At 39.7% G+C, this 10,000-nt stretch overlaps 1 protein-coding gene across 3 annotated transcripts in view; it reads right to left on the bottom strand.

Moving 5' to 3' along the window:
- Positions 1 to 10,000, bottom strand: part of LOC133558341 (breast cancer type 1 susceptibility protein homolog) — a 47,478-nt gene that overhangs the window by 27,518 nt on the left and 9,960 nt on the right. For 2 of the 3 annotated variants that reach the window (XM_061909641.1, XM_061909642.1), the window contains exons 8-11: positions 6,605 to 8,803; positions 6,459 to 6,532; positions 3,044 to 3,146; positions 2,901 to 2,955 (exon numbers count right to left, since the gene is read on the bottom strand). In XM_061909641.1, coding sequence (XP_061765625.1) covers positions 2,901 to 2,955; positions 3,044 to 3,146; positions 6,459 to 6,532; positions 6,605 to 8,803 — 2,431 coding nt within the window. The remainder of the gene's footprint in view (positions 1 to 2,900; positions 2,956 to 3,043; positions 3,147 to 6,458; positions 6,533 to 6,604; positions 8,804 to 10,000) is intronic. The other variant, XM_061909643.1, reaches the window with a different exon arrangement.

Raw genomic sequence — 10,000 nt, 5'->3', positions numbered from 1 at the left:
AAGAAAAATACAGAATATCTGCTAAAAACTAAGCCTACATTGAACCAGCAGTTATCGTTACCTAAATGAAGGCTGTCTGGAGGAAAAATACAGAAAATCTGCTAAAAACTAAGCCTAACATTGAACCAGCAGTTCTCATTACCTAAATGGGGCATACAAAATGAAATAGGTGTTCTGTAGACTATTCATTATCATTGGTGTTTTGCAAACGTGTCTTCATTTGTGTTGTTTTACAAATTTATTGTTCTTTTTCTTACTTACAGCACTAAATGACATTGAACAGCACGGATTGATTCACACCATTATTGTGCTTGTAAACTGCATAATGTGATATAATTACACGCGCCCTCAAAATGTAAATTTCCCTCATTTATAAACGAAACTGTTCCACATTAATATAACGATGATAAATTAAAGGGAACTATTTTGTTTGTTTCACAACACCTCAGTCACCTTTCATTGAGCATATCTAGCCTATATCGGCGTGGCGCAGTGGGAGAGTGGCCGTGCGCAACCCGAGGGTCACTGGTTCAAATCCCACCTAGAACCAACCTCGTCACGTCCGTTGTGTCCTGAGCAAGACACTTCAGCCATGCTCCTGATGGGTGCTGGTTGGCGCCTTGCATGGCAGCTCCCTTCATCAGTGTGTGAATGGGTAAATGTGGAAGTAGTGTCAAAGTGCTTTGAGTACCTTGAAGGTAGAAAAGCGCTATACAAGTACAACCCATTTATCATTTATATCTAGTTCTTAACATTTTAATTTCTCACTGACAAACGCTCGCTTTTTTCCTTTCATAGCTCGTAATAACTGTCCGTTAGACATGTAATATAGCGCTGATCTCACAGTTTAGGTTGAGCATGTACCAAAAGGTTAGAACACAAAACTTTAGCTAATGTTGGTTAACTTGACGGACTAGTAATCTCTGTGGCTTACGTTTCATATGACTCGAGAGAGCAGACTCTCCCATTGCGAAAAGCTGGATTTCTTTTTTGCATTATTTGCAGCAGGCTACACGTGGATTTGGTCCACGTTTTATCCAAAGTTTGTATTTGCCATTTTCCATCCAATGTTTATTAAAACGACAACCTTCCGGCATGACGGACAGATGCACCACTGTCCACTTGGGGGCGACACAGAGCCGTATATGGCATGACAACAACCTAATGTAAGGGCTCGTGCAAAGCCAACAAATCAAGCGTGTAGCTTTCATTTTTAAGGAAACTTATTTCATTTATTTTCCATTTTATAATTAGCCTATTGAGTCAGACTGCCGAGCAATATGATGAACATTTCCAAACACTTCCCCAAAAATTCAAGCATTTTTCAAACCTTGAAAACACAGCATTAAAATCCAAGCAATTTCAAGGTTTTTGAGCACCTGTACGAACCCTGCATTTAGCCAGAAAGTAATTTATTATTTCCAGTCTTTCACAAGCCTCATTACATGATGTGGCGGGCAGCTTTAACACCTGTTTTAGGGTAATAAAAATTCATCATTTTGACAGGAACAAAGTTAAAGTGGTGTGAAAAAAGGTTCAAATTTCACGATAATAAAGTTGTAATTTTGCACAAAGGAGTATTTTAAAAACTTTAAAATGAGCTGATTTGCTGCTTTTCTGCTCTGTCCGTCGTGGTCACAAATAATTTCTGCAAAGGTACCAGTGAGAATTACGTGCTAGCTGTACCCCAACTTGTAGGTCACATCTTCCATACACAGCTCAGGGTTTCCCACCCATTCATTTATTTGTGGCGGCCCGCCAAAAAAGAATTACGGTCGCCACAAATAAAATAAAATAAAATAAATAAATAAATAAAAATTGTTGGTTTTTTTTGGGGCATTTGACTCGCTCGACCGCTCATAAAAGCAATGGGACTCTGTCTGTGAATGGAGCTTGTAGTTACATATTATATAAATATGTAAATATTGTATAAATATGTATATAAATATGTACATAAAGTGTTGTAATTATATTCCAACTCCACGTTCTTCTTAGTCATCGCCGCCGCATGAGAACAAAATAAGATTGGATGTACACAATGTTTTATGACACTATAGTCAGAGTTTTCCTACAAAATGTTGTAACTTTTAAAAGTTGTTTTATTATGAGAAAAATCTGAATAATATATAAAAAAACAGGCATAATTTTACAAAATGTAAGTAAATAAAACAAGTAAAAATCATAATACCACAAAATCATTATGGATATTTCCACACACTTTAGGGAAATAAAACTATAATTTTCCAAAAGTGAAGTCAGGGAATTGCTTTTAAAAAAGTCATAATTTTATGAGAATAAAGTCCGAATTGCACATGAAAAAGTTTTAGTACCATCAAAAAAACAAAAAACATTTTTTGTATGAGACTAAAATCAGAGTAGAAGGAGAATAAGTTGTTTTTACATGAAAGTTGATATAAGAAGTGCATTGTTATTTTGGAAATAATGAATTATTTTATGGAATTCAAGTTTTTGTGTGATACAGGAAAGCTGTAATTTTACATGTGTTAAAACTCATAGTATTGTAAAATACTGTTACTATAAAACAGTATACATTTATAGTGTACTTTTCTAAGAATAAAGTCAAAGTATTGCGAAAACGACAAAAAAAAGACTTTAACTTAAGTCAGAACTTTACATGTAGTATTTTGAGAAATCAAACCATTGCAGGAATGTTTGCATATTTTCAAGCAGTTATGAGAAAAATGTGGATTTTTACCTACAACGTGCTTTTGAAGCGTTATTGGAAAAACTTATGTGTTTTTTAAGACAATAAATTCTGTATTTTATAATAAAGTATTTTTAGTAGAGTAAAGGCAACATATCCCAATTAAATAGAAAAACAAATCTGAGATTATCATCATCATGCTTTTTTGTTATATTTTATAAAAACTGTTACCAACCTGTCTGGATCTTGGTTTGCCTCCTGGTCACACGGAATAACAGGCATATCTGGGCCTTATGACAATGTATACATACATAAATACACTGTATATACAATTAATACAATACATGGACTGATTATTAGAGAGCTCAGGCTGCTTACATGTGGGAGCAGCTGGGATGGCCTCCTTCTCCTGTAGAACCTCGGACACCAGTGCCATCAACTTCTCCAGCCTCACCAGTTCCTTCTTCATCTCAAGTTTTTGCTGGAAACAAGGTGGCCAGGAAAACAATGGAGATATACAATTGATGTGACCAAGGAGGTTAAAAGACGCAAGACAACTTTCAGTTCATTCACATCAATCAGCAGAGGCAAAAGCTCAACTTGTCAGGTTACAAATGATGGAGAATATGGAAGTAGAGTTGTCTCACATCAACTTATATATATATATATATATATATATATATATATATATATATATATATGTATATATTTATCAAAATATTAATACATATGCATATATTAATAAAAATACAAATGTGATATACAAATAAATAATCAATTTGTATAAATTAACACGTATTTGTAAATATTTTTTTAAGATTTTAAAATATATATAAATAAAATTTATAAATATAAAAATGTGACATACAAATACATCAAGAATTTGTATAAATAAACATGTATTTGTAAATATATTTTTGAGATTTGAATATGCTTGATTTTGCATTTGTATTGAATTTGCATATGTGGATCGCTTTCTTGTTTGTGTCGATTAGACATTTCTACCACAAACCAGATGCACAATTAAATGTGACCTACACACTCCCCTGAACAACCAGCAGAGGGCACTGCAGCCAGAGCGGTCTGGGTCACAGAGAATTATATGCATTATATGCAAAATGCCCGGAATCCTCTGCAAAAAAACAATCCATGTCTTTACAGAGAGAATGCACAAAGGTCCTGAGCTAGCTAATGTTAGCATTGCACTAGCCAATGCTAATTTATCTAGTTAATCTGAAAGACCGTTCTAGCTGCTTATTTTATTGTAGCAATGCTGTTTAATAACCTTGTCCCGATGTAGAATCTGATCTCTTATCAGGCTGCAGTACCCTCTGATGGTTGTTCACGGGAGTGTGTAGGTCAAATTTATTTCTGCATCTGTTTTGTGGGAGGAATGTCTCATCGACACAAAAGCAAAAAAGCGATCCACATATGCAAATTCAATACAAATACAAAATCAAGCATATTTATATTCAAATTTCAAAAGTATATTTACAAATACATGTTTATTTATACAAGTTATTTATTTATTTGTATGTCCCATTTTTATATTTATACATTTTATTTGTATATATTTTCAAATCTCAAAAATATATTTAAAAACATGGATTTATACAAATGATTTATGTATACAAATAACTTATTTATTTGTGTATCACATTTATTTTTATTAATATATGCATACGTATTAATATCATATTGATATTTATAAATTGATGTGAGACAATTCTACTTCCATAAGAGAAACCATTGTTTGGGCATTGTTGCAACACAGGCCGGCTTGGAATGAAATTGCATTATGCCGGCCACCGTGTGCACACATAACTGAATCACAACCACCATCAAAAATTGCTCTCTGGTTTGCACTAACACTTGAAATGATTGCACAAATTTGTGCGGTCAAGATACGGAGTTAAAACCACCGAGGCGTCAAATAAAGTGGACAGATAAAAGTAAGAGTGCACAATGATGGATGATGAAGAACAACCAGCTTCATCTCCTCAACAGTTGAATGTAAATAAAAAGCAATTTAGAAAAGATGCTGGGGAGGACTTTGTTTTTTTTTTTACTCAGCAAAGTCATCTGTCATCCAGGAGCTGACAGGATGCTACCCTCTGTGGGGCAGAAAGGGTCATTGCATGTGTAAATGTTCCAATCAACATGTGTTTAGTTTACAAGGCAAAAAAGACGCAATAACAAAAAAACCCATCCATCCATCCATTTCCTACCGCTTACTCCCTTTCGGGGTCGCTGGCGCCTATCTCAGCTACAATCGGGCGGAAGGCAGGGTAGACCCTGGACAAGTTGCCACCTCACACAAGGGCCAACACAGATACACAGACAACATTCACACTCACATTCACACACTAGGGCCAATTTCCACAGGCTAAAAATCACCTTACTATGGTGGAATCATACACAAGATATGTATGACCAGAAAGAAGCACAATGAGCGCTTTGATTAACTTGAAGGTAGAAAAGCGCCATACAAGTATAACCCATTTATTTACAATTATCACTAAAGCAGTTTTGATTAAATAAAAGAAAAACTTCAGTAATGCGAACGCTGTATCAATCCGTTATGGTGAAGGAGCTGAGCCGGAAAGCAAAGCTTTCAATTTACCGGTCGATCTACGTTCCCATCCTCACCTAGATTTGGGTCATGACCGAAAGGACAAGATCACGGGTACAAGCGGCTGAAATGAGTTTCCTCCGCCGGTTGGCAGGTCTCCCTTAGATAGGGTGAGAAGCTCTGTCATCCGGGAGGAGCCCAAAGTAAAGCCGCTGCTCCTTCACATCGAGAGGAGCCAGATGAGGTGGTTCGGGCATCTGGTCAGGATGCCACCCGAACGCCTCCCTAAGGAGGTGTTTCGGGCACGTCCGACCGGTAGGAGGCCACGGGGAAGACCCAGGACACGTTGGGAAGACTATATCTCTCGGCTGGCCTGGGAACGCCTCTGGATCCCCCGGGAAGAGCTAGACGAAGTGGCTGGAGATAGGGAAGTCTGGGCTTCCCTGCTTAGGCTGCTGCCCCCGTGACCCGATTTCGGATGAGCGGAAGAAGATGGATGGATGTATGCAATAATTTCTTTACAAAAGTAGGGACTCGCGGTATTGTTGGCTACTATATAATGTGTAATAGCAATTCTTCTGTTAAATAAATTACTTTTCAAGAACTAACCAGTCCAAAGCGTCCGTCCTTTATGTTACTTGTCCTTTCTCGACCAGACAACAGCACATGGACCGTAACAGCTGCTATCCAGGCTATTAATTGTCTCCTTAATAGCTCACTAAACCAAATTCCTTGGCTTTGATTATATGCTGGAAATGAGACAAATAACACCAATTTTTTTTTTTTATCATAACAACCAGTGTGGCAATTATTGATGCTGCACGTTCGCGACAATTTTGGAACTTCTTAAAGAAACTCAACAACATTAGGGCAGAGTTCTGCACTCAACCCAATGTAAAGATGTTATTCCAATGCAGTAAGACCCATGATGCATTGCGTTTGTACGTCACACTTTCGAGTTCTATAGTATACAGTATGTAGACAACCGATAAAATATACAGTACCTACAGTAACCAAAAGATAATCAATAACAATCTCAAATTGTGTACAATACACATAAGATGAAAAATATAGAAAATATTTTTAAAATAGAAATAAAAATACAATAATTGTATTAAATTACAAAATATGTTTAATAGGTGAAACATATATATATTTTTTTTAATTTAAAAGAAAACTGTCTAGAAAATAAAGATTATTTATAAAGACACTCAAATTTACCTGGGTAACAAGAACTTCACTTGTGAATTGTGAAGATTCGGCAGACAAGCTTGTTCCATTCCCTTGTACATCACCTGCATAGAATAAAAGTAACATTCTCTTAGTCATTCTTATTACAGCGCAATTTAAAATAATTATAAGCTTACATTTATCTGGCGAGTCGAACAAGTCGACGGACCCTTGGCTAACGCTGACGCAGTCGGGACTCGGACACGTGGGAGGACGCTCTGCGACACAATGACCTTCACAGCCGCCAGTGTCAGCGACATCCTGGACGCAGTCGCCCTGAGCGGGAGGCGCAGACTTTTCAAAGATTTGCGTCAAAGTCGGTAACTCTTCATTGGATGCGCTCACTGATTCAGACTCTGATGAGGACTGGAGCTTCTGAGTCCGCCTCCTTCTGCTCTTCCTGGGGTTACCATGCATGGACAACTGCCCGCTGAGCTCTTGACTCACATCAGACTGGGTTCCATGGAGCGGTCCAAGGAGACCGTCTGGAGTCAAAGAAGACTCAACATTTAGGAGATGTTGGGACAATTCTATTGAATGCTTTTCAGCGGCCAAAGTCCTGCAGTCGTCCCTCGCGGATGACTCAAGCAGACTCTCTGGAATCTCGTCACGCTCTACAGCGTTAAAGCAGATTCCGGAATCTACTACTTGAGGGACAACAGAAACATAGGAACTTTCCGTTCCACATTTTGCTACTTTGTTGGGACTCAGGGCACTGCTGACACTACTCCTGAGGAGCGCAGGAAAGCTTTCTTCATTTGATCTTTCTATGTCTTTATTTCCTGAGGGCGGTTGAGATTCGGTTGGTGGAATGAAGTCGCTACAAGTCGGACTAGTGAGATCAATGACGTTGTCATACAAGCTGCAGCTCTTCTTTCCATTTAGAGCCCCAAAATGGAAGGACTTCCTTTTGGTGGCCTTAAAACTCTTTAGAAGTTGCTCCGTGTCCACCTCACTGTTGTCTTCCCCTTTCTCTTCAGGGGCACTATGGTTTTGATGGAGAGCTGGATCTTCATTCGGATTGATTGAACTTGGGAACACAAGAGGGTCATGATTCACACTGGCCTCAGAAACTTCCTCAACGAGATGCGGCGGCCTCCGAGAAGACGCTGTTTCACTAATCTCAATGTTTTCTATTGCTCCAATGTCTTCCTCAAAAATACATCCATTACTTTTGCAAGCATTTCCATCCGCAAGATCTGACAATCCTTTTTCAGGTGTTTGCAGAACAAGGCGAGAAGTGTCTTTCTTGGGACCTCTCTTCTGGGAACAAAGAGAAAGTTTTCTGCCTTTCCGAGTGTTCATTGCAACGGGTACTTCCTGGTCCTCGCTGCTCGGGTAGTTCTCAATATGAACCTGAACCGCCTCGGATGGCAGCTTACTTTTCGAGAGGCTCTCTTCGTTTTGAACCCCAGAGACCAGAACCAGTGGTTTTGGAGCTCTTTTCACAGAGTTATTTTTCCTCTTGTCTGCCTTTTTCGGAGCGGAACTTGCCATTTCAACTTTGGCCTGCAAATCAGCGTCCACCGCCTGCCCAGTGCTGCGCAACCTTTTTGCCAGTTTCTGTTCAGGTTGGCGGTTTTGAAACACATGACTGGGAGCTTTGCAGTTAGTTTTGTCACTTTCAAGTTCGTCAAGCTTTTCTGCTTCTTCTAATATGTCCATGCAGATGTCATTTGTGACCGATTGTGGCTCTTCTTGCAGATCTTTTCCCGATTTCTCCTCAGAGCTTTTTATAAAATCAGTAGGAGTCAGGCTGGTCTTCTTGTGTCGCTTTACCGCTGGTTGCACAGTTGCGGATGGCATTGGTTTAGTGAAGACATTCCCTGGAAGAGAAACAGCAGGTCTGGTTCTTCTCTCTCGCTTGTAGGTGGCCCCAAATACCTGCTCCTCAAGGGCTTTGGCAGGTAACTCCTTTGGATTCTCCTCGTTGTTGTTGAACATGTTGACGTCCAGTGTGGAAGTGGAGCTGCCTGAGTTGTCTAAATTATTGCAGTTTTCAGCGGATTTCTCCAACTCCAGACTTCCCTCCGCGGGGACCTTCATGAGCCACTCAGCAACCTTCTCAACACTTTCCCTCTTCTTTGTTAGTAAACTCTTGTCAGGTTCCAGATCTTTTTTCTTTTTCTGCCTCAAGGATTTTCTTTGAGGCCCCGAATCAACTGGAATTGAGTTCTGTTTTTTCCCTTTACCTCGAGTTTTGCGCATGGATGTTTTGACATTTGTCTCCACGGAGTCCAAGGATTCGATTGTTTGGACCTTGTCCTGGATTCCACTTTCTGCTGTCAAATGACCGGAATCTTCGAATCCCATGACTTTTGCAAATCCATTGAGGGCTAATAACAAAAGATAAAATTTACAATTCAGTCATTAGTTGGGCTAGACCCCCTTGTGTACCATCACCCAATTTAAAAAAAACAATGTAGTGGAAGCATGGATCTTCTGTGTTACTTTCTTGTGGTAATGAGAGGAAGTTTATCCAATAAGACCCTAGGAGCACCAAACAGCACAGTGGGTACATAGCCCAGGGTTTCCCCCAGATTGCCAATATGCCTGTGGTGGTGGGGTGTGTTCAATATGACATCATATTGGGTTTCCAGTTTCCTGTTTGATGTGAGTAACTGCTCGTTGATGCGAAAAAATTTAAGTATTAGCTTTCTATCTGTGTGCTTCTAATTGTTTTACAGCTTTTTTTATTCCTTTCCAAACATACTGTACTTAGTAGTCTTATCTAACTTGCAAACCATCTGCTACCTGTTTCACCGCCCTTCTCTCAGCTAGCTAGCTGCTAAGCTAACAGAGCTTAGTGCGGCAAAGGCGGCAAGGGTCTGAAAAAATCTGGCCCCACATGTTGCGACCACTTCTCCGAAGACAGCAAGAACTCGACTCGGTGAAAGACACAACATGGATATGGCTCCCTGCGTTTCATGCACCGTTCTCATGGATAGGTTGGCCCTAATAGATGACAGTGTCCGCCAAGTAGAGCAGAGTAATTTCGTAACTTTAGACGCAGCAGATAAAACCGGCTAGAGTTAGCTGTAGCGAGCTGAATAGCCCTAAACGGCCTAAAAAGCAACGGTGAACCAGTTAAGACGCATAATATATTTAGCCCTTTAGCTAGTCCTACACCCCAGTCTACCGGGTACCACACCTTAGCCATGAAGGACTCCATCACCCGAAACATAGAGCTGAGCAAACCAGCCATAATTAAGCGTATTCCCGGGGCCAGAGCACCTGACATTAAAGCTAATCTTAGGGAGCTAACTCACAACAGGCCTAATAAACACGTGCGACAGGCTAATCGCACCACGAGCTATGCAAACATAGTTGTACAGGTTGGCTTCAATGACAGTAGGATGAGACAGTCAGAGATTACAAAGAGGAACACAGCTAGGACTTGTAATCTTGTTAGAAAGATGTCCAGGCATCGAGTAGTTGTCTTTGGTGACCTGCCTGCGAGAGGCAATGTCAGGGCAGAACTTCAGGAAGACGGCTGGCCCAGACGGAGTATCCGGGAAGGTGTTTAAAGCATG

Source organism: Nerophis ophidion, linkage group LG08 (assembly GCF_033978795.1).
Source record: "Nerophis ophidion isolate RoL-2023_Sa linkage group LG08, RoL_Noph_v1.0, whole genome shotgun sequence".
NCBI classification, from domain to species: Eukaryota; Metazoa; Chordata; class Actinopteri; order Syngnathiformes; family Syngnathidae; genus Nerophis; species Nerophis ophidion.
Note: the sequence above shows the minus strand (reverse complement) of the source record. Positions and strands in the feature narration are given on the sequence as shown.